Source organism: Perissodus microlepis, chromosome 14, assembly GCF_051167445.1.
Source record: "Perissodus microlepis isolate ML-2025 ecotype Zambia chromosome 14, ASM5116744v1, whole genome shotgun sequence".
NCBI classification, from domain to species: Eukaryota; Metazoa; Chordata; class Actinopteri; order Cichliformes; family Cichlidae; genus Perissodus; species Perissodus microlepis.
The window spans coordinates 9,592,038-9,617,579 of record NC_140474.1 but is presented as its reverse complement, the minus strand read 5'-3'; the positions used below and the strand labels follow the sequence as shown (position 1 = coordinate 9,617,579).

General features: G+C 38.6%; 1 protein-coding gene across 1 annotated transcript in view; it reads left to right on the top strand.

The window, feature by feature from the left end:
- The first annotated feature begins 2,082 nt into the window (after positions 1–2,082).
- The window catches only part of b3glcta (beta 3-glucosyltransferase a), a 79,068-nt gene continuing 55,608 nt past the window's right edge, over positions 2,083–25,542 (top strand). Inside the window, exons 1-2 of the mRNA XM_084950470.1 lie at positions 2,083–2,390; positions 13,171–13,208. Of these exons, the coding sequence (XP_084806596.1) occupies positions 2,186–2,390; positions 13,171–13,208 (243 nt within the window). The 5' untranslated portion in view covers positions 2,083–2,185. The remainder of the gene's footprint in view (positions 2,391–13,170; positions 13,209–25,542) is intronic.

The window sequence follows — 25,542 nt, the reverse complement described above, 5'->3', positions numbered from 1 at the left end:
ATGATAAAGGTGTAAGCTGTCCCACTCTCACAAGTTCAAATTAACTCCAGATATGAAGGAACCAGAGTCTTTTCAGGAGAAGTGTAATCAGGCAAAAATGCAGGTGACTTTGCAGGTGTTTTACTAGATATACGTTTCTTGTCATAGCAGGAAACAGTAAGACATAATAAAATGGAAACAGTAAACTAGAAGTGCAACACTATCATGACATTGAAAGAGCTAAAGAAGGGGGTTGGATCTCCTTTTGCCTTCTGAACTGCCTTTTAATTCATGGCCCAGATCCAACAAGGTGCTAAAAATATTCCTCACAAATTTTGGTCCATATTGACATGGTAGCATCACAATTGCTGCAGATTTGTGAGCTGTGTATACATGAGCACGATCTCTGTTCTACCACACCCCACAGGTGCTCTGTTTGGATTGAGATGCGGTGACTGCGGAGGTCATTTGAATTCAGTGAACTTACCGTATTGTTCAGAAAACTAGTATGAGATCATTTGAGTTCACGACATGGTGCATTATCCTGTTGGAAGCAGACATCATGATCCATGCTTTCATGTTGTTTGTACCAGATTTTGACCCGACCACCTGAATGCCATAGCAGAAATCAAGCCTCGTCACACCAAGTAACATTTTTTTTTCTTCTGTTTGTCCAATTTTGGTGAGTCAGTGTGAATTTTAGCCTCAGTTTCCTCTTCTTAGCTGACAGAAATGGTGCTCAGAGTGATCTTCTTCTACTATAACCCATCTGCTTTATGTTCAGTTGGTTGTAACGAGTGGTTATTTGAGTTATTTGGCTTCCCATCAGCTTGAAGCATTCTAGTCATTATCCTCTGACCTCAACAAGGCCTTTTCACCCAGTTTCCCAAAGAACTGCTACTCCCTTGATTTTTGTTCTTTTGAACAATTCTCAGTAGATCAGCAGTTAGTGAAGTACTCAGAGCAGCCTGTTTGATACCAACAACAGTCAGAGTCACTTAAATTCCATTCTGATGCTCATTTTGATCTTCAGCAGGTCATATATGAATATATGCCTAAATAGTCTTAACTGATATTTGAGATATAAGATATTTGCATTAGCAAATAACTGAACAAGTGCACCTAAATAAAAAACAACAACAACAACAACAAAACAACTAATGGCGTGTATAAAAAACAACGTGAAAAATGAAGGCTTTGCAAAATGTGAGTCAGAAACATGGAGACAGCTGCTTTATGGGGATCTATAAAAATCTACAAAGAAGTGTTGGGTGAGTGTGGAGAGTTTTTGATAAACGTCTCCCTGTGGTTTCTTTATGTGCAAAACCAACAGTCTGCAGTGCTGTATATAGCAGATCTACACATCATTATTATCATGAATGTAAGTTGTGACCTCTTACTGACATTTTCCATGAATATATTTCAACATAAAGCAAGGAAACCACTCGATGAAATTCTAACAAGGGCTGCATCCTACTTAGGCGTCCCAGTTCCAGGATCCGGCAATTATCTAAGCTGACCTAATGGCATGGTTTATAAGAAGGCATAACTGGAACCAATTAGTTCATGTCACTAGTTGCCCGTGTGATTTCCTCTGGTAAGACATGACAAATGTTTACTGTGGGGGAGGAAGTGACAAAACTGTAGAGAAAACTGAACAGTTATCTCCAGAGTAGAATTGGAACTACATAACCGATTAGTTACTCAGGTAAACATAACATTTCTAACAGGCTGGCCAACATTTCTTGGTATCAGCTTCTTAACTGTGTGGATTTGGTGCTCCGTTAATTAACAGTAAACTTTAAATAGTTGGGTTATTTGGGTGGATTTATTTATTTTTTTTTTTTAGCATTTTGAATTCTCTAAAGTTATGGCTATGCTTTAGTTGGAGTTATGGGTTAAATTTTAAGCAACTCATGGCTTATTTTTTATTTCATTTAATTAAAATTATAATTATAACCTTTGATAAACCTACATTGACCTTTTCGAACACGTTTTGATTAAAAAAAAAGACTGCTCGGTAAGATGTATTTCCAGCTCTAGTGCTAAGTCGGGAGTTTCACGGGAGCACTTGAAGGTAGCAGCAGTTAGCCTCCAGTAAGCGTTTCTGTTTTTTCCACCATCTGGCCGGGCAGCCTGTCAGCTGAGCTCAGTGAATTCATCCCGCCAGCAGAGCGCGTCCCTGCGCCTCGTACAGAAAGTGGCGATGCCTCCTGCCGGAGCACAGATCTACTCCCCGTTTTCCGTGAAAAGGAAAAGCCCAGTTGTTTGTTTTTTAACAGTCAGAAAGCCCATGCTCTGCGAGCTTCCTCCACCACCTACACAGCTCAAATACGACTCTCCCGGGATGCTGTCGAACAGCCCACACGTCGGTCACAAAGTGGCAGGCTGTTTGCTTTTCCTCTCTTTCTGTAAGTACTCACTTTACTTTCTAATCTTCAAGTCAGGGGGCTCGGACAGACAGCTGTGAGGGACGTAACGACCCCGGCAACAGTAAACAGTTTGTTCCGTTTTTCAAGGCGAAGCTGATTTTTGTTTGGAAACAAGGGACAGTGTTGCGCTTGATACAGTTTTGCCAACAGCGCGAAGAGGCGAGCTGCGAGTGTATTTTCTTAAGTGTGAAGTGCGGAACCATGATCCGCCTCAACTTCCTGGGGAGTTTAAAGGCGATTTGCACTCACCGGGTGCCATGTGGCTTTATGTAGACCAATGAGTTTATATTAGCGTTAACGGCAGAGGAGAGGGTTTGGAAGCTCTCTCGTGGCATTTCTGTTGAAATCAATCCCCCCCTCGCGACAAGCGGGGCTGCTTTTTTCCCTGACATATCGACGTTGCACCGACAGGAGTCAAGCCCGAGGATCAATGCACCTCAGGCTACAGCTCCCAAAAGCTTTAAGTTGGGGGTTTCTTTGTCGCTCTGGATGTGCGCTTGGAATTTAAAAAACAAACGCAGAAGATTAAACAAAAACCACAGTTAAAACCATGACTTGTTCCTATTTTTGTCGGTGTAAGAGAGTAAAAGGAAATTATGTCCACAGACTGAAAAACAAGTGAAAGGATATCTTTGCGCTTTAACTATATATATATAGTTTTTAATTTGTAGCACAAATATTGGCAAAATTGTTTCATAATTCCCTCAATGAAGTTGATTTCTTAACTTGATAAATGTTTAATTGATATGTTAAATCTTTTAGTTGAATTGGTTTAACACGAATTAATGCATGCTCTAAGCATGCTCCATGTATATTTGCATTAGCATATGTGTGCATGTTCTTCTGCGTGTACATGTTCGTGCACATAGAGTCACATATTCAGTGATGTGACATGGACGTTGCAGCACACAATTTGTGGCTGCAGCTGGGAAGAGAATTGGACTGAGTGACCAATATTATATCTGCCCAGTGTACCATGGTGAAGGTCCACCTGAACAAGATGAGATAAATGCTGAGCTGCCTGCCTCACTGGGACTGAAAATTGTCATGGTGACAAAAGCTAAATAGCTAAATACACAAGGATCTGCAAATGTGTTGCGTTACCACAGGTCATTCTCAGTACTACTGATTCATTATTGGATTCGACCTAGGATAATTAAGATTTTAACCTACAGTTAGCCGCTGTTTTACATTCCTTTCTTTGCTTTGCTTATTCCAAACATGAATATGTTCACGACTTTTTATTTTGTAGAATTTCACTAGAAAAAGGAGAAACATATATCGCATATAATTTCTGATCAGCTTCCTTCCTCGGATGCTTATTTCTGGCAAAAATAAATAAATAAGTAAATAAATCAAGCCTTGTCTCAGTTCAATTAATTCCTAATAACTGGAAAAGAAGGAAGTGCTGCTTTGAAGCCTACCTGCGGATGTTGCACATTAAACAAAACCGTAGCAGTTTGAACAAGTCCTCAAGTCAATGCATGTGTGATGTAAAATATGCACTACATGGGCAGTGTGAGCAGCCATGGTGTCTGCTGCAATTGACCCTGTGCCCGGGTGAAAGCTCTGTTTGTGTATTTGGCCCTGAGTCAAGCACATTTAGCTGGGCATCACACTCAGACAAGGCTGCTTGTCTGCTCCCCCTGTATGTAATATTCATGGACCTAACATTGAAGTACAGCCGAGGTCTGGAGAACTGCCAGTTTGGTGACATTAGGGTGCCACCTCTGCTGTTTTTCAATGATGTTGTCCATGGAGCCTCAACCAACTGTCATTTCTGATGTGCACTCAAGTGGTTTGACGTTGAGTGTGATGCAGTCGGGACCAGCAGTTTGAGACCACAGCGCATTTTCTGGGTCCACATGGGGCGCATTTCAATTGTGGTACATGCAGTATTTCCATAGAGTGTGCAATTGCTTGTTGACTTAGAGATAGTGCAGTGATGTACAATACATGGGGTTGTAGAGCTATATAAAAATGTGGATTCAGCTTTTCTTATGCTGTTGGTGAACAGCAACATTTATCACTTGTGGCTGGAGAAGCCGGTAAAACTGTGCTGTTAATTTAGAGCAATTAAATTTAAAACACTAGTTATTTATTTACTGTAAAATTTGTCTAAACACGAGCAGTTGGTTTGTTGGTTGCTGACATTTTCATTGCAATCCAGAAAACAGCTTCTTAAAGGTTTTTGGGTTTTTTTATTAGTTTTTTTTTCATCATGTGTCTAAGTGACAGATTGCCAATTTATCTTCAAAATTTTTTCCCCATTCCTCTACCTTAGGATGACTCAGTTCAGAGACAGTAAAAAGGACTGTGAGATTGAAGTGGGCGATGATGGGGAGAAAGGAGAGCTGAGCCAGCTCTTAAACAATAGTCTTTGTTCTGACCTTCAGCTGTGGTCACTTTTGGGTTTTTAGAAGTAACTGAAGGCATACAGCTCACATGGTGAGGGGGATTAGGATTCATGATTACTCTCTCGCAGGTCTTGGAACAGATCTTATGCCATAGGGGGAGCAAAAAGATATGACTATATCGACAATGAACGACGAGCTTTTGGCTAAGTTACAAATTGGTGCTTAGAAGTCCTTTAGCTGTTTAGATTGTTGATTTAAAAACATCAATTTAGCTTCATAAAAAGGCACAGGGCCAGTTTACGGAACAGGTTGCACCAGCATAAATTAGTTTTGGCATCTTTGTGACAGAAAGGCGTGGACACCGTTATTTCTGCTGCTGCATATGTATTTGTGGGAGTTTCCCTATTAGAGTGCAAAACTTGGATTCAGTGAGTTAGAAAATCTACTAAGGCTTGTAGCCAGCAATTAACTACCAGCTGCTGAAAGCAAAGAATAAAAGCATGTGATATTTTTTTGTAGTGATAGTCATCACTTGAAGCATTAATTTTAGTAGGAATGGCAGTGAGAGATGTTATGAGAATAAAGGCGTGAGTGAAACACCTGGAGCAGAAAGACAAAGTTTTGCCTCTGTCGTGTAACTCTTCAGTGAGTCTTCATCCTCAGTGCTTGGATCTGATGTATTTCTGATCCGTAATATTGATATTACTTGTATATTAGTGTTGGAGAGAGGGGGGATAATAGTTGGCAAATGCTAGCATAGGTGCTATGGATGTAATGCAAGCACCAGAATTAGTTGTTGGGGTGCTTCATGTTCCAATATCAGTCCACAAGAAAAACTGCAGAGCAAACTGTGTGTTTCTTTACTCACAAGTACACGCACTCGGCCCTGCAACTCACAAATCGCATTCATGTTTTGTTTTTCCCATTATTTTAGTATTATTTATCTTTACTCCTCTCTAATATGAAATGTCTGTATAAATATAGTTATTAATGTTTCTTTGCTGCCCACAGGTGGCTGCAAATCAAATTAATTCCTTTGACTTTAATAAATAACTGCAGCCTCTTGTGGCAGGCAGATAAAACAACATGCATACATTTCAGCACATGGCATAGCAACCTTATTAACTCGCAGATCAGTCAGGATCTGAACTTAAAAAATGTTTTGTTCTTTCTCTTCTGCGTATCCTGCTGATCACCTGTTATACACGGATTTAAGATTTATACTTCAGACTTGTTTGTTACTCTACCTGAGCTGTGAGATTTAAGCAGACAACCACTGCTCAAAACCTCAAAGACCCAACAGTCTCCATCAATTTTCTGACAGAAGACTTCACCCTTATATAGAAACATATCGATTAGCATGCTGTTGAAACTCAACTGTAAAATGTGTGCTTATGCTGTCTTACTATACCACTGTTTTTGTTGTTTTGTCAGCCTCATTAGGGTTTGACCACCTGATGTGCTCTCATTTTGGCAGACTGTGTACCTGTACATTTGCATATAGTTGCAAGATAACCTGGACACTTTGCTCTCCCACTGGCAACATGTTTTGTGATGTTGCGCTCATATGGTAGTGACATGTCAGTCAAAAAGTAGCTATGCCTAAAAATATACCCTGCTTTGTCATTTAATGTGGGACCATAATTTTAAATATGAGCATTACATTTTAATAAAATAGACCTAAAACTATTGAAATTATTGGTTAGTTTGGAATGTGTATACTGATGTTATAGATCTGGTAGGGTCATTTTCTTATAAAATCGTGTTGGAAGGCTACACACATCTTTATGTACAGTATATGGTGCCATCATTGCAAAATGTGCTCCTGGAAACACCTAGTTTCATTAGATAAAAACACAACAAAGGCAGTTTCCTGTATTTTTCCTGTCACTCTAAATGTCTGCAGCCTGATATTGACACAGTCACTGGACTTGACAGATCTGTAGCTCAGAACAAAATGAAGGTCAAGTTAAAGAATGGATGTGGTCCAACTTATGTTTGCTGAGTATGGCATTGTCCTTGTCCATTACTTTTTAATATATTTGCGGAATACAGCATCTTAATCTGCTATATGAGCCCTCTGCAGCTGTCTGGTTGTTGTTTTCACCTTGTGAGTTTGTGTGTGTGTATGTGTGCATGTGTTTGTGTGTCATTCTGGCAAAATCTAATCTTGGAGACACCCACTATAGCATTGGTGGTTTTAGTACATTGGCATCTTTGTATATCTGAGACAGTCTGTGAACTAGACATGAAGCTGTATAAACAAATAATAATTTCATGATTAAAAACTGTTACAAAAGTATGATAACATTTATTTAATGTAATCAGCATTTATATATTTAAAAAACCAACCAAACAAACAATAAAACATTTGCACTGAGAGTGAGCGCCATAGCTCTAACTAGATTACGTGTTGCTAGTATGGATCCTGGATGGCTGCTGGCGGTGCTCAAGCTGGGAGAGAAAGTTTAAATTTAATATGACACAATCCCAGATGAAGCTTCTGCATCTTGCATGCCGAACAGTTTGCAGAGCAGTTGTCAAAAAATATAAACCAAATGAATTATTACAACTGTGTGTGAAACTGTGTGCCATCTGTGCCAGCCCTTTGAGGAGATTTACTTATAATAGCTTTTATTGTTCTTGTTGCTGCTAAGTTCTATAATTTTTCAATGAGAAATGCTGGAATCCTGAAATCATCTTACCTCACGTATAAGTTATGGTAAGTTTTCTTCAGCCTGGGGTTATTATTGATCATTACTGATGAAAATTCATCATAACAGGCCTTGATGTGCTGCCCCAGTGGTTGCTGAATGTCACTAGGTGAAAGAGGTTGCTGCATCAAAAACCTCCTTGTGATTGCCTTGGTCACTAGCAGATCAACTTGTGTCCAAACTCCACCAGTGACAGAAATATCTGCAAAAAAGGTTTTTGATGCACCAACATATAACTTTTTGTGACTGATTTCACCTGCTGTAGCAACTGCCAGCAACCATTTGTCCCCATTCCCACCGAGGGTGGAAACAACAAGCTTGTTTCCCCATTAGAGGCAAAAACTAACAGGTGGTGATATGCGACTCAAATTTAAACGAATGACTCAACCAAGCATCGCTAGCTGCTCTTGTTAGCTGCAATTTATGTGACAGGAAGAGAAGATGGTGGAAGGAAATTACTGATGCTGTTCCATATAGTTTGGCCAAGTATATGATACCAGTTCAAACAGTTGAAAAGCAATGAATCAAGCAAGATGAAGTTTCTTCAGTTATTGTTAAACTAGTGCTAAGAAGTTATTTTACATTTTTATTTTAGACTTTTATTTTAAATTCCAAGGGAAACACTACTTTTGTGCTTACACTTGACTCATGATGAGTCACCTCTATTGTACTATAATGCTGCTGCTGCTGGGACCTTGTTTCAATGGATTCACACTTCAAATTAGGTAGTCTGTCATCAGTGACAGTAACTCATTGGAAAAGAAGGGTAGAGAATGCACTTCATTTACTTGCACTCATAAATGCTGCTGCCTGCAAGGTGCAGGCATTGATAAAATGTTGTGCAGTTTTTGTTTTGTTTTTTTGTGTGAAATATCATTATCACAAAATTTCTTGAAGTTTCGTGATATAATTTTGAGGCATTATTGACCACCCCTAGACACAATCAACGCCAAAGTCTGCCCGCACAAGTAGGAAACCAGAAGGGATCAGATTTTTAATCTAGAGGGAATCTAAGGCTACGTTCACACTGCAGGCGAAAGCGCATCGAATCCGATTTTTTTGACCCTATGCGACCCATATCCGATCATGGTGTGACAGTGTGAACGGCGCAAATCCGATATTTTCAAATCCGATCTGGGTCACTTTCGTATGTGGTACTGAATCCGATACATATCCGATGTTTTAGAAAGCGATTGCTGTTTGAACGGTCATGTCACATTAAATCCGTCTTTTACGTCACCGACACAAGACAGACGCCAATTATCAGCTCCGGAGAAGCGCCCGAGAAGACATCGCGAAGGCTTACTGGCCATCCCGTGTAGATGTCAGTGAAACTGTTGGGAAGACAACATTGGAGAAACGTGAACATTTTATTTGTACTGTATAATCTGCAGATTCTGACAGAAATTGCAACTATCCCTTGAAGCACCGCTCCTCTCTTAAACAGCAATAAGGATGATTATAAGGTTGTTTACATTATTATGTAAATAACAAAATAACTTAAAGCAAAAATTGGGAAACGTAAAGTCCGAAGTCTTTATATTAACGGCCATCTGTCAAACAATACTGTTTGCTCTGGGTCTAAACAGAGCGCGTTGTGTGTGAAGTCTTCTTTTGCGCATGCGGGCCGCTTTGAGCGTTCACACTAGAGCGCGTTTGCTGTCACATTTTATTTGTAGTGTGAAGGAGAAGACAAAAAAAATCGGATTTGATCAAAAAATCGGAATTGAGCATTAACACCTGCAGTGTGAACGTAGCCTAATAGAAATGCATCCTAACATTTGTCATATTTATAATTCATTCTTTTAATTTGCTGTGAAGTAACCCGGACTCCAACCCATCTATTAGATATGAATGGCAAAACTGATCTTACCAACAGAGGTTCATCAGGGGATGTTGGTAGTGGACTTAAACGGTATGATGGGATTTGGATGTAGATTGCAGTCACACAGTCTTTAGCAGAAGGATAGCAGAAACTATGAAAAGGAAGGTTTACAAAATTGTACAGAAACCTGATATGATGTGTGATTTGGAGATGTTTCAGTGACAAAAAGACAGTAGGCGGAGCCGTAGGTGGCAGAGTTGAAATGAATTGCAGAATAGAAAAGAGAAGGGCAGCTCAGGTTAAGTGATTTGGACACAAAGTTAGACAGCCATGGTTGATGGTTTGGATATGTACTGTTGAACATGGAGCTGCCAGGCAGGAGTAAAAGACAAAGACCACAGAGGGGGTTAATGGATGTAGTGAAGGAGGACATGCAGAGTGTTGGACTGATAGATGAAGATGCAAGTGATGGGGTCAGATGATCTACTGTTGCGACTGCTAAAGGGAGCAGCTGAAAGGAGAAGATGAAAAAAGCTGTGGCCTGGCTCATGTTGTGATGATATTTTCAAAACATTTAACATTAATAAAGCAGGATGAAAATTAACTTTGTCTTCAACTTGAAGATACTTAATGATCGAAATAGACCAACATTAGAAAACAAAGCAGTATGTTTTTCCCCACCTGTGTTATTCAAGACAAATATTCGTGCATTTTTTTCTCATGTTTCATTTTCCTAAATGTTTGTTCTTTTTACCAGCCACTTTACAACATCTTGTGCCAGGTAGTGTTGTTGTGTAAAGAGGAGGGCTATGGATGGCCTTTCAGAAGAGGTTGGTAAGAGCTGAATCCATGTTTAATGGCTCTCAGCTTGGCAGTGTTTGCACGCTGGTCTCAAAAGTGGTTTCTGGAAGGCAGCCCTGCCACATACATCAGCACTGTGAAGCTAACAGGATTTTAGATTTTATTGTTTTTGCCAAATTAAATAACTTTGTTTTTTGAACCACTGCAGCTGCAGTTCAGAGAATTCTCTATTCAGTCTATTTGGAAGCCCTTAGTTGTCTCATGTTGCTTTGAATACCCCACATGGACATGGTGATTATCAGAGCTCTTTTAAAGCAGACACTGATTGCTAATTTGCATTCAAGTTAATATAATACACCTGCCTTTGTTAATACGATTTAGTTACTTCAAAGCACTTTTCATGTGGTGTCTCTATTTTTCCCAGCTCTCTCAGCGCCCATTAAATGCTGGAAGTAATTAAAGTCAGACACTGACCAATTGTCAAACAAGCAAGCCATTGTTTAATTACTATGAATCCATTTTTCATTAGCAGGAAATGGCTCTCAGCAGAACCCTTCAACCTGTTTGAATTTAATAAAGTATCTAGCTGCTCTGCATACATTCTTTGTCAGTCTTGAATTTGGATTCTCCTAAGATGAAACCCGAGTGCAACGTTTCCTTGATAATTGCACTGGACATGTTCTGTCATTATGACAACAGCGTATATTCTGCACAGGCTTGTTTAAAAGCTAAACCATTCAACGCTGTCATCGTGTAAAGGAATTTTGAGCCTTTCTGAAATCAAAGCCACTTCATCTCAGTGTGGCTCAATTGAAAACACGATTGGAAACAACAGACTTGATTATGCAGGCTGAGGAAGCAATGAGATGGAGGTGCTCCAGTCACCGCTCCTGATATTATGTATGGAGTTATTCCCCCTCTTCCTTTCTGTGCATCTCTGCCTCTCCTCTCCAGGGTGAGCCATGAAAAGATGGGAATTTTGAGCAGAGGTAGCAGAACGTATTCTTAACTTGTATGTATTCCTGTAGGAAGCCCAGTTTCATACTAAATGTTGCATTTTTAATAACGACAGAAACCAGAATACAATATCATGATGTCGTGTGTAGTGTCTACATACCTAAAGCTTTGCTGGCTTTCGCTTTATGTTTGTGAACTTCACATAGCTTTTAGGATATACAGATATTAGATAATGATGTGAGGGGAGGGGGGTGGGGGTGTACAAAATTGAGTTTTGCTGGCTTCTTGTGTATAATGAAGGAAAAGGGAGGCAGTTTAATCCAGATTGTGATTCCGACTATGCAAGATTTATTTTGAGCTTCTCATTTTATAAATACGATCAGGCTCCCCCTCTTCTTTCTTTTACCTTTTTTCTTTTTCTTTGGGCACCATGTGTCTGTAAGATGCAGACTCTTTTTGTGGGAAATGTTTGAAGAGAGAGTTACCTGTAAAATATAATAGTCTAAAAAAAATCAAAGATTTGTCAGTAGTGCTGGTCAATACATTGCATTCTTTATATTCATTGAAATATGAGCATGGACCACATCACAAAAGCTGCCTGAAAGACACTGGAAATCCATTTTATTTGCAGACACCATGATTTTACACTCCAAAGGGAAATATTTGACCTTGTTCAGCAATGTTTGAAATAACTGCTTTTCTTTATTCAGTGGGAAGTTGCTATCCACGATTTTTTTTTTTGTATACTGAACAATGTTGTTGCACATGCGTTTATCTATTTGCTTTTTTTTAATGTCAATTTATACCCTTTTTATCTGAAGTATTTAATCAGGGAATGAAACCATTATTAAGTAATTTCTTTCACATTAGCCTTAAAGTTGAGCATGATGGTTCATTCTGCACTATTATATAATGGTACTAATGTTATTTCTAATTAACAAAGTCACTGCTGAGTCATTGTGGAATTTCTTTTAAGACACTATGTGCTGTGGAAACAATGTTTTGTTTCTCTGTTAATTATTTGAATGTCATTCATGTTTGGTTGATTTAACAGCTCATCAGCATCATCTTTTGTGTCTTCTCTCCATTTGTCTCATTTTGTCCTTGTCACACAAGCACTTTAAATTAACTGTGAACTGCTGTAAACAGTAGCAATAAATAGGATTTATTTATGTTTTTAAATGCAAGAAAACCTAACTAGTAAAAATCAGACCGTCTCTTACATCCTTAGGAAAAATAAAATCCCTTCATTTCCTTTAGATAGTTTTAAAACTGTCAGCGTCCACTGTTATTTTCAGTGTTTTCATTATAAGAATAATAGCAGTCACTCAGAAGTATTTAAATGTACTTTTTGTGCTTGTTGAATAATTTAAGTTAAGGGTTTCCTTACTATGGCTGGAATCAATATCTGACCAAATTATTGCAGAGTGGTTCACAGAGATTGTATCAATCTTATGAAATACAGATAGTTATATCTTTTTCTGTAGAGCCTATATTTTGGATATTACATAGTGGTTCGGTTGAAGCTCGAAAACATATCTGTTGCTTTTAGGTTTTAATCTGAACTCTCTGTTGACCTTTTTAATGGCCACAGTGCAGTGAGTCAGCAGAGGAAATTTAACAATTTTTATGTTAGATCATCTAATTAAAGTCAGATTTAAAGCTGAGTGATGTGGGAGTGAAGGCAGTGTAATTTAATATAAATTGCTTTATTAATTCATTCTCAGCAACGCTGCCGTTTTTGATGTATTGATTTGAAATCCTGAGAACCTTTCTGAGAAGATTTTCTTGTCTCTGAATCGATGGCAATGTAATTGGATAGAAGCTCTCAAGGCTCTAATTATAATCTCGAATGGTGAAATGGTGCCGTACGCTTTCAAACATCCAGCAGCAACTCGGAATGGAAGAAAACCCTCAAATACCTTTTAAATATGTTGTTTTTCCACAAATAATAATAAACAAGTTGTTTTCTTTTAGCGTTGCATTTGTATGACGACTTTTAGATAGTGAAGACTGAAGCACAAAGGAGACTGTTTCCGTTTTGAATATTTTATTTCTTTTTGCAGGATTATTTGGAATAACATAATCTTTTTCCATTGTTTCAGTTCACCTTGCTGCTGGCAGCTCAGGAAAAGACACACAGGTAAGAGAAACAGTTGACCCCCATTATTCTTTGTTTTCTATGTGAAAATGAAACTTGATATGATACCTGAAACTTTACACTGTCAGTACACTGAGGTATTGTAAGTAGTTAATCATTTGTTTCTTGCTTTTCAGTTGGTCGGGAAGCCTCCACTTCCTGACCAACTCAAATTAGCCATGTTTTTGTAATTGAACGCATATTGGCCTCTAGATCAGAAGTTTGATTTGCTCAGCACAAAGTCGATTTTCTGCAAGTTCAGTGTGGTTTTCTTGCTCTTGCACTTTCTGTAGTCTGCAGTTGCTGTGTGATAAATAATTAACATTTTCAGTTGCTCTACTTCTTATTGGTGTGAGAAGATGTTGACAGTAAGCCTCCTGGCAGAGGTGCTTAGCATCACAAAAACGGCAAATTACTGTCTTACTTTTTTACTGATGTCAACTAATTCTTTTCCTGCTGAGGAAGTTTTGCTCTTTTAGTTTGACACTTTTTCAGTTTTGTTCCCCCATGTTCTTATAAATGATGGAGAAATTGTTTTTAACTAAACCTCCAGTGTGATCCAACTGAATATAAATACCCTAAAACAGTTGGTTCTTTGTTGGATTGTATTCGTGAGAACTGCAGAAGCTATTGGCATCCAATTTAAACAAAAAAAAGAAGGCAGTTTTCCTAATAAAATTATCAAATTATTAAGGTATCTATTAGAAAAGATACTCATTCAAATCATGATCCCCTTTTTTAAGTAGGGAACCATTTGACACTGCTGCCCATCAAAGTGATGAAGTAAAACGATTTATATAATAATCACCCAGGAGAAGAAACCCATTGGGGGCACTGAAAAGAGCTGAGTTTTTACAACAATGAAAAGATAATCAGGAATAAAATTGCTAATGTGCTGAAAAAAAGACATGATTGTGAATCATGCAACAATGATAAAAGCAGAGAAACCAGTTTATGGAGTTCCTTTATGTCTAAACTGCCGCAATGAATCTATTCATACACTTAAATGTCTGCAAAAAGCACGGGGAAACAGCTCAACATTTATTTCTGTCTTTTCCTATATTTACCCTTGCATGAGGTTGCTAATGGTTTTGAAAGCTCATGATCTCTTTATACTCCCAGCATACTATGAATTTCCTAATGCACTCACTGCCCACTGCACAGGCTGTGGCTAAAGGGGCAGGGTAAGTCACCCACTGCTCAGAAGTTTAGTGGTTCAATAACCCCTACTCCAGGCTGCACGTCCAAGTGTCCTTGGACCATGTTTACAGTGAAAAGTGATGCACTGACGTGTGGGTGCATAAGTGAATGTTGCTTATAATGGAAAGCACTTTGAGTGTGTAATGAATAGGAAAACACTACGTAAAATACATTTACCATTTAGAAAATTGTAGCAGGTTTCTCAGACATAAAGACACTTTGCCTTCTGTATATACATTTGTTGTATTTAGCGTGTGTGTGTGTTTTGTGTAACTCAGGTCAAATGTGAACCAGGTTATTTATTTCCTTTTTAGATCTTCCGAGCTGAGAAACAACATTAACAAATTAGAACGGAATACAAATTTTTAGGTCATGGAAGTGCTCCAGTTTAGTTATGAAAAGTCATAAAATATAGATCAGGGCCGTGGCAGGAGGCTTGAAGGTCACTCACACATAAAACATTTTGCAACATATCCTTAGAAATTATCAAAGAGTAAGAAAACAATGTTAATGTTTGGAATTTTATACCGTTTATGAATAAAGCATTTTAAATGCTTGTCCCACTGATAGTTATTGACATTTTACAAAAGTGCTTGTACAGCCTTTTTTGTGGTAGGGGTAATATGAAACAACAAATTTTTCCTGCTTTACATCAAAAATGAGTTGTTTTTTCAGTTTAGATTTTGCTTCCTGATTCCCTTGTCCGTATTCATATTTATTTATTTTTGGTTGATGTTTTTGTAATCACTTGTTATTGTGCAATAAGTGGTTCCGATCATTAACAGGGCCTCATCAGTGCAAAAACAGGAAGTGCTTAAAGAATCCACTAAAAATAAGCAAATACTAATTAGTATATCCAATAGAAATTTCAGAAGCAATATATATGTAAATGCCATTGTATAGATCAGGGGTCGGCAACCCTAGGCACGCGTGCCACACGCGTGCCACACGCGTGCCACAGTTGGCACGCGAAGGGTTAACCGATGGCACGACCATAGCTGGACTAGCCATCGGGCATACTGGGCATTTGCTCGGTGGCCCGGTGACTTTTTTTTTTTCTTTGTAGCGGTATAAACAATGAAAGGTGGTGGATTGGCCAGATGCTGGTCGGTGTGTAAAAATAACTCAGTTGTTTGGTGGTGGCTATGGCGGTGCTTCCTCAGATTCAGTAAAATTAGCAAGTGGTGGAGGCCAGCAGGTGGATGAGAGAAAGGGGAGGCAGGAGGAGCAGAGACCTGAGACAGCCGCCGGTCGGAGTGTCAGGTGAACTGAACTTCAGGTAAGAAGTTATGACCTGCTGTCTATCTGGGTCAGATATAAACCAAGTTTAGGTGCTGACTTTTTACAGTCAGTTACAATAACTCGTACTGCTCGTACCGTCATGCTAGCATGACAGAGTTTCTATACAGCTGGGTGGGTGCTTTGATGTTACTGATGTTGAACTTTATTTAATTCATAAGGTTAGTTAGTAGAGTTGCCAACCGTCCCGTAAAAAGATGGAATCGTGCTGCATTGAGAGAAAATATTACGCGTTTCGTGTTGAGGTGAAAAGGGACAGTTTGTCCCGTACTTCAGCTAGAATGGAAAAAGACACAAAGCTGGAGTTATTCTGTCATTACGCTGCACAGCTGCCTCTTCTTCTCTCATTCCCTCCCCCTCCCTCTCCTGTTTCTTCTTCAATCATGAAACTGATCAATGATCAGCTGATCGGCTTTTCTCTCTTGTTTGTTTATCGCCCACTTTGCGCCAGAAAGAGGAAACCGGCGGATGTCGCGCTAAACAACAGCAGCACATTTAAGCTTGATCAGCTGTTGTTAGAATGTATTTAATATTACTTTCTAGTAGCTGATGTTTGCTGGAGCCACAGCTGTAAAAGCTGCTGGTCATGATATCGGTTTGGATATCTGGTGAGAGGGAAACATGAAGATGAAACCAGGAGATGTCCTTACTGAATCATCAGAGCTGAACAGGTGATGGAGAAACAGGTTTACCTTTAAGGTGACATGAATGAGTTGAAGGGAAGTTATGAACTGTTTCTGAGAGACAAATAACACCAGGATCCTTTTTTTTTTTTTTTTTTTTATGTAGCTGACAGCTGGTAACTATGCAGGGGCGGGTCTAGCAAAGTTTTGCCAGGGGGGCAGGTAGGGCATTAACAGGGAAAGGGGGGCACAAAGAAATACTTTCTTATTCTCATTTAAAATGTCTCGCTTTTATTAAATAATTATCTGAAGCTTACAACCAAAGTTTTTATCTGACGTAAAATGTATAGAAATCATACATATAACATCGAAGCAGCTGGAATCCATAGCTGTGTGTGTTCATGGAGCTGCATTTTCACCTGCTGGACATCACTGCCTGACAAGTTTAACTGTCTTCAGAACATTGCAGAGGCCTTATTGACAGTATTTGGCTCTACATATCTGTGTGAGCAGATTTTCTCTCACATGAGTGTCCTCAGGTAGCCGTCTGAATGCTGGACACTCGGAGACCTGTGTCTCTGGGTGGGAGACCAGAGATCAGAGTGTATTAACAAACATGCCATATTGGCCAGTTTATTTTTCTTATCATTGTTGTGAGGAGACCATAAATAGCATTTGCATTTTCTGTTGTACATTTCATTTGCTGTTATGGAGTTCTTGTTATGGATAAAATGTGTCTTTTTTTTTTTGTTTCAAAATAGCTGATAACTATTCACTGATAGCTGCCAACTAGGGCTGGGCCATATTATACCGTTCACGGTAATACCGGTATAATGTTAGGCAACGATAGGAAAATGAAATATCGCGATAGAATATGAGTAAAACGCGCATGCGCAGTGCCTTTGTTTTCATACGCACATGGCCGATTGTTGAGTGAAACAGATGAACCAGAATTGGTTTGTAAAAATGGTGCAACTTCAGTGATGTGGAACTGGTTTGGTGTTTGTCCGTCAGATACACGACAAAGCACATTTTTTTTGCAGAACATGCAAGCGGCCGTCGTTATTGTCGTATTTGTCGGGCTAAGATGCTCTTAAATCTGGGAGTAATCTGGGTCCTAAACTCCGTATGTTTCAGGTCAAACGAACACTGCAGCATCACTGAGAGTTAAAAACTGTCTCATTTCTTTCATCTTTAATAAAACGATCAGCATTGCTGCCTTACCAGGTGTAACTATGAAGTTTAACTTCCAGGCATCCATGAAAACAAAATTTATTACATTTAACGGAGTTAGAAGTTAGCAGGAAGCTAGCGGAAGTTAGCTCGCTAGTTTCGCTAGTTACCTAAGCATGATATTGCATGTTCTGACTGAGATTTCTGAAAAAATTCAAACGTACAGCTCTGCTATCACGTCTAACATAAATGAAGACAGGAAACTAAACAGCAGTGACGTTTGTAGGGTTACTGAAGTTGGGCTAGCTGGTATATAATGATGTGCTACCTGATCGCTAGCGACACAGCTATGTTAGCATAACATAAACAGTGAAGCTGGAGGACGAACACTAACACTTTTCCACTTATAAAAGTTAACGTTAAGGTTCCTGATAGTTAGAGACAAATGCAATCGCATGGCAGGATGCTGTAAACGGACCAAACTTCAGTCAGGAGAACAACTGAGATAATCCATCCACAATACAAGGTTAGTCATTAATATACTGCAACAACATGGGAATAGAGCAGCTGCCAGAGAATTCAACATTAATGAATCAATGGTACAGAAGTGGAGGAAGCAAGAAGAATGAGTTTAATAAAGTTTGATTTATCTGACTGCTTTGTTTCGCTTAATGTGCCTTATAATCCCGTGCACCTTATGGTCCGAAAAATACGTACTGCACACTGCAGTTTAATGTTGCAAAGCACCTCTTTTTAACTTCAGTGGATATTATACATGGTTATGCTCAGGATATGTCAGCCCATTTCTACTGGAAATGCCTTTTGGTTAAACTTTAAGCAAGGAATTTGCATTTGCACTGTTACATTTTTATAAAGCTTTAATGTACATAAAAACCAGCTTCTTGTTTAAGTGAAAATAAATGGAAGGTTGTCTTTTTGCGCTAGTAATGTTGTGGAGTTGTATTTTGTCTCGCATCAATTATATCGTCAGTTATATCGTTATCGCAAATTTTCAAATATATATCGTGATAAATATTTTTGGCCATATCGCCCTGCTCTACTGCCAACATCTGCGAACAAATATAATTCTATAAAGTGGTTCTATATAGTGTGTAACTGTTCATATAGAGCATTATTAAATTTATTGCTAATGCAGTCATATGGCACACTGACTTCTGAGGAAATTTTAAATGGCAGTCGTCATCAGAAAGGTTTCCTACCCCTGGTATAGATATTTAGTAGAGTAAGCCTTTTAACTAAATTACTTCTTCAGAGCTTATTTCACATGATTTTCAGACCAAATGGTCAGCTCAGAAGATCTGCTGCTGCATGAAAGAGGATTCCCCAACTGACTTCAAACAGCTGTGCTCATCAGATCCGAATAAATCTGCACGGCTCGTGTGGTGTGTGATATGGGAAATGCTAATATCAGAATGCAAAGAAGCTACAACCAATTTTACTGCTGCTTACTGTTTACTTCTTCCAATGGAAGAAGTTTTGATTCATACTTTGCTTTAATCAGCTTTTTGATTATACCATTGCAACAAGAGACTCATCATATGTAATTCAAGAAACACAGTTGCAGCTGTAAATATCGGTGTAATCAGTTGTCATCTTTCAACACAGTCAGTGGCTTGCATATCGACCCCCTCCCCACCTCCTTTTCCTTTGAAGATGGCCTGAAGCCGCTGATGACTTGCAGCAGTTTGAACTGAAAATGACTTGGGGAAGGTGGCAAAGGCAAGCACAAGTGCTGTGATTATCTGTCGCTTCAGGGCTTCAGAAACAACAAGAATACTACACATTTGCTTATGTAAGCACAAGTACCTTGATTGTGTGTACTTTGAGGACTCATGAGGAAGGATGCAAGATAACTATACAATGTGAGAACAAACCTCCTGCTGATGGTCCTGCAAAGCCAGTGGAAAGCATTTCTCTAATGCTTGACTTTGAGGCTTTGCAAGTTATGAATACACTTCTAAAATTAAATACATGACCCAGCCTGAAAGCGTTCCACTCTGAAAGGGTCAGCATCACCTTCTGGTGGTGTTAATATATGTGGGGGGGAAAGCACAGAGCAGTCATCTACCACACACATGGAGACAAGCAGAACAAATGTAACCGAAAGTGCATCTTTGTGAGTCAATGAGTTATTTAATGTGTTTTTGAGACTAAGTGGTATAGTTTCACAAAGTTATATAATATAAACATTTTCTTGAGTATGAATGTACACTGTGCAGCATGGGACATGGTGTTCTCTGAAGGTAGGGACAAGCATTCCAGTTACTCCAAAATGATATAGTTTCTTTGTGAAGTAATCCAGATAACAAATATAACAACCACTTATTTTCAACTGTGACCGGCAGAGAGGAGTGCTTTTTGTCTTTTGTAGTTTTCCATTTTTGAGTACATTTCAGTGGTTGACATAATGATTAGTCTTGAAGATAAAGAAAAGTGATTCCTTAAAAAAAGCACTATTTGACTCACCGTGTTTGATTGAGCAATAACACCTTCCCCATCATTTGCAGGTTGTTGTTTTTCTGCCAGAATTAATCTGTAGAGCCTAAACGGCTGTCACTAGAAGCAAAAAGAGTTTTTCTTATTATTCCTATTCTCTTCACCTTGGGCAGTTGCTTTGCAGAAATCAAACTCAAGAAGAGACGTCTGATGTCTGAATCATTGCTTCAACTCGTCTGCAGTGACCTCAGCTCAGGAAAAATGATTATTTTTTCTGAGATAACAAACCTTTGTGAATGCTGTCAATATTCATTCAAAGATCCCACAGCACCTGGAAAAAATCCCAAGTACCAGCAGTTCCCAGATATTACACACTAATTTGCATTAAGCTCCAACATTATCTATTATATCTGGAAATCTCATGTTTGGAGAAAACCTGTGTACACACATGCAGCTATAGATTAGCCAAAAGCATTTAATCTTAATTCTTAGTAGCCCAGTTAGTCTTTGTCTGAATCACATTATGTACATCATTGCTTTTCACGGTCAAAAATACTGTAACTTTTTTAGACGTTATTATTAATAATGTTTTTATCATTAAAAAAGGATGCAAAATGAGCTTATACCTAAAGCCTGTTTCAGATGTGCACTTAAGTCCATTAATCAGATGGCATCTAAATGTGTTGGCTTCAGGTCTTAAGTCCTTATAAAAGTCACAGTAGCACTGGATCAAACTTTGTGAAAAAAAACATCACTTTTCAGTCTATCACAGGTCTGAACAGCAGACTGCTGTCTGCAGTAACGAAAAATAACTTGATGTACTATCTAATCTTGAATAACAACAATATCCTCTCTATCACAATCGAGGTAATGTCTGAATGAAACCGTGAGGAACATTAACCTAAAAATGTACCTATATTGAAAGAGAATACCATCACTTCAACAGATTGATGATCAGTCATGTTATCAATCACATGTATAAAAAAAACGTAATCTGTTTTGACTGGCTTGTCATTGTCTATGTTTGATTGACAGCAGGTACCAAGCACAGGTAGAAGAGACAAAATACAACAAGCAGTTTCTGATTTTCCTAAGCTAATTAAAGTGCATTCACAATTACAGTCATGTGAAAAGGAAAGGAAAATGACAGTTTTCAAAGGACTCTGTGTGGGTCTGTGAAGAACCAAGTACACCCCAAGATTCAGTAGCTTATACAACCACCTTTAGCAGCATTAACTGGAAGTAATTGTTTTCTGTATGACTGTTTTCAGTTTCTCATATCCATTCATCTTTATAACATTGCTTCAGTTCATTGAAGTTTGCATACATTTATATATGCACAGGTCTCCTAAAGTCCTGCATTGTAATCAGAGGTATGGACTTCAGCTGGACCATTGTAGTACCTTGATTCTTTTCTTTTTCTGCAATTCTGGTGTAGATTTGCTGCTGTGCTTTGGATCACTGTCCTGTTGCATGATCCAGTTTCAGTCAATCTTATCTGTTAGATGGATGGCCTCACATTTCACTGAAGAGTGCTTTGATATACAAAGACTTTATGGTGAACTCAGTGATGGTGGCTACAAAGAAGCCCCAAGTCACCACCACTTCACCGCCGTGCTTTACAGTTGGTATGAGCCATTTCTACTGATATGTTGTGTTTGGTTTTTGCCAGTCATGATGCTGATTATTATAGCCAAACATCTTCTGTTTGGTGTAGCTTGTCCAAAGGACATTGTTCCAAAAGTCTTGAGGTTTGTTCAGATCTTTTTCTTTTTTTTCTTATTCTACCCTGTTCTTTTTAGGCTTTTTAGGCTTTCTCCTTTTTCTAATTGTAGCTCTTGGGTTTTTTGCAATTCTCTGAGCATTACTCGGTCTGACCGGGGAAATTTTTAGTGGGATGTCCACTAAAAAAGATTGTGTTGACATACACCTGAATGCTGCAGAATTCTAAAACCTCCGGATTTACAATGGTGGTCATGGTTGCAGATGATCAGTTGATAAAATGTATCTGATTAGCAGCACCTGGTTGCTACTTACCCTCTTAATTTCTATGGAAATAGTAAGGGTGTTTGTAGTTTTCCTGCGGACACTTTATTTTTCGTTTGACTGGAAGTGTTTCTACCCAGAATGTTTGTTTGGGGTCAGATTTTGAGGAGAAAAATGATTTAATATCCCAGGTAAAAAGTCATTTTATTTTATTAAGTTGTTTTGTTGAAAGATAATCTGTTTCCTTGAAATGTAATTGAGAATGCAGTGTAGATCTATATTTGATCATAACGTTTTGGGGACAGGAGCAAGCTGTCACTGTTGTGTACGGATACTGTTTTGTTAGTTTACAGATAATGAAACCCTAAACAAATCAGTGACTTTTTTGTGTTTATATCCTTCAGCAATGGCTCCATAGTGTAGTGGTTTACATGTTTGCCAAATAAGCAAATACTGCCAGCATTATGCTGGCATTAAAAAAAAAAAATCTGCCAAATCAAACATTCAAAGATACTTGCTGTGGTGAACATTTGTGAATAGGGAAGTAGAGCAGGGCGATATGACCAAAAATATTTCTCACGATATACATTTGAAAATTTGCGATAACGATATAACTGACGATATAATTGACACTAGACAAAATGCTTTACAACTCCACAACTTTATTAGTGCAAAAAACCCCATCAATGTATTTTCACTTAAACAAGCAGCTGTTTTTCATGTGCATTAAAGTTATATAAAAATGTAACCGTGCAAATTCCTTGCTGACAGTTTAACCAAAAGGCATTTCCAGTGGAAATTGGCCGATATATCCTCAGCATAACCATGTATAATATCCACAAAACTTAAAAAGAGGTTATACACACACAGTACAGTAATATTATGTTGAAGCACAGTACGTATCACTCCGCCAGGCTCCTGCCTAATATAGCCGTAATGCTCCGACAATCCATCAAGCAGTGCGGGTTCGTAGCTTAGCAAAGTCGTACTAAAACATTTGACAGATTTTCGAGTGCCGTGTACGACATAAAATCGTTTCGAGGTCAGTAAACACAACCAGAATTCATACATAAGGCACACGGGATTATAAGGGCCACTGTCGATTTTCAGAAAAATCAAAGGATTGATTTTAAGTGTGCCGTATTTTCCAAACAACACGGTAATAACGATGGCCCGCTAGCATGCTCTACCAAAAATAGTGCTTTGTTGTGTATCTGACGGACAAAAGCTAAACCAGTTCCACACCACTGAAGTTGCAGCATTTTTACAAACCAATTCTGGTTCATCCGTTTCATTCAACGATCCACTTTCGCTCTTCTCATTCTGCGTCGCCGCCATGCTTTTTCCGCCATGTGCGTATGTAAACATAGGCACTGCGCATGCGCGTTTTACCCATATTCTATCACGATATTTCGTTTTCCTATCGTTGCCCAAAATTACACCGGTATTACCGTGAACGGTATGATATAGCCCAGCCCTATAGGCAAAATAGCTTTAATGTTCCATCAATCAGTAGCCATGCCAGTTTCTTCAAAAGCTAATTAACCAGTAAGTATGATTAAAAGAAAATACAACACTGCTGTTAAATAGAAGCCCACATATCTTCATCTAGTTACTCTTAATAACAGTGGAAAGTGTTTTTTAAATGTTTTTTTTTTTTCCAAATGGCAAGTATGCCATGAGAGGAACAAGCTGGGGCTAAGATAAGTAGTATTCTTGTTTGTAAGTAAGATAAGAAGGAGAGTTTTGTATGAAAGTTAATGTGGGTTGTTGTCTGAAGTCTGTGCCTCCTGTGTGTAGCTGGCTGCTGTCTGGTTGTTACTGTGACCATCTGCCTTTGATCAAATGGTGTCATTTTTGCTTTATCCAGACATGGTTTAAAATGGGGTGTTTTAATTAGCTGTGCAGAAACAAGGCCTCCATCTATGTCATCAGAGGACTAACAATATTCTGATTAATTTATGCCGAGATATAGGCCACAATCATTAGGATTGTAATGGTTCCAAAACTAAGACCTAATCAGTGATACAAACATCCACAGTCTCATATGGCTCTGCCATCTTCCCGTTTCACAAAGCTGTGCCGCCCACCACCTTTCCCACCCGGCCTGACCAGCTGCCACAACTCTTACTGTTGGTAATGAATGGATGTTACAGAGAGAAACGTTGCAGAAGTGTATCAGCTCATTGGATGAATGTAAACACAGACACGAGGGGATTATGTGTAGCAGCCATCGCAGAAAATGGAAGGAAAAATATGTTTAACTATAGTCTGTCTAACCATTTTTGTCTTGGTATAAATAGCATGTGTAAAATGCACTGGCTGAGAAACAACTTAATGTATGTAGGCCTACTGGTATACAGTAGGTCTACCTGTTAGATACATAGGAGTTGGTTAAAATAATAAAGAGAAATGTGTAGTCCTGTGTGACTGATCTCATTTTCTAAATATTGATAGGTAAAATTTTGTCAAAAACATCTATCAGGCATGTTATGAAGAGGCCACGGAGCATAGTGTGACCCTGAATAACCTACACAGCAGGGCTTGACAGTAACGGCTGCCCATTGCCCCAGGCAACCAGATTTGGACCACTGTCAACAATTTTGTGCTGTCTGGTCGCCTGTGTTGGCAACAGTTCTCCAGTGCTTAGAAAAGCAAAGCTAAATCCCTCAGAGAACAGTCTTCAAACTAAGCAAGAGTGCCCTCGTTGAACTATTTCACTGCGTGAGAAATAGAAGAAAAAATGAATAATAACACAATAGATTGGTATTATTGTCAAATAAGACGAGCCAAATCTCCGGAAAAGTTTAGGAGTTAAATACTGTGTATGTTTGGGAAAAAAAATGCACCTTAAACTCTGCAACATGAAAAAAAAAAAAAAAAAAAAAAAAAGACTTATCCTGATATTTCAATATCAGTTCGGTCAAGGAGGCAGAGGCAAAAACCAACACAGCGGGTCACCTATGGAAAGATTAATCAACAATGCACTTCAACTATTAGCTCAGTAAATCAGTGCTGTGTTTTTGACAAGAAAGACCCCTTTTCAGACTCGATCGTCTCTAGAAAAGAAAAGAAAAGAAAAAAAGAAAAAAATTAAACCCGGCTTGCAGGAGTTAAATATTAATCCCTTTGTAATTTAACATCCTAAATTCATTACCTTGCAAATGTGAAATTTATATTTAGTGGCATCATTCTTTCATTCTTACTTTTACTTTGGATTGTTAATAAAGCTGAGCCTCTTGTTCTTAATCGAATCCATGATGGTTGTTGCTAGGGATACAGCTATAACTTTATGCCAGTTAATTACATTTTAGAGTTACTTGATTGGATGCATATAATTACTTACTTACATTTATTTTGGTTAGCTGAATTGTAAAAATGATTAAGGGTGCATGCAGTGATATACCCTCAGTATTAGCTAACAATAGCCTGCTTTAAATCTCCCTATACACTTTGCCTGTGCCTTCTTAAGTACCAGGGCTTTCAGAACAAATCTACATCAAGTGAATCTCTCATGGTAGTCCCGGTGATTTGACTTCTACTTCTATTTGATGCAGAAGCAGAGAGAAGATCTTTCTGTCATTATATTATTGCAAATG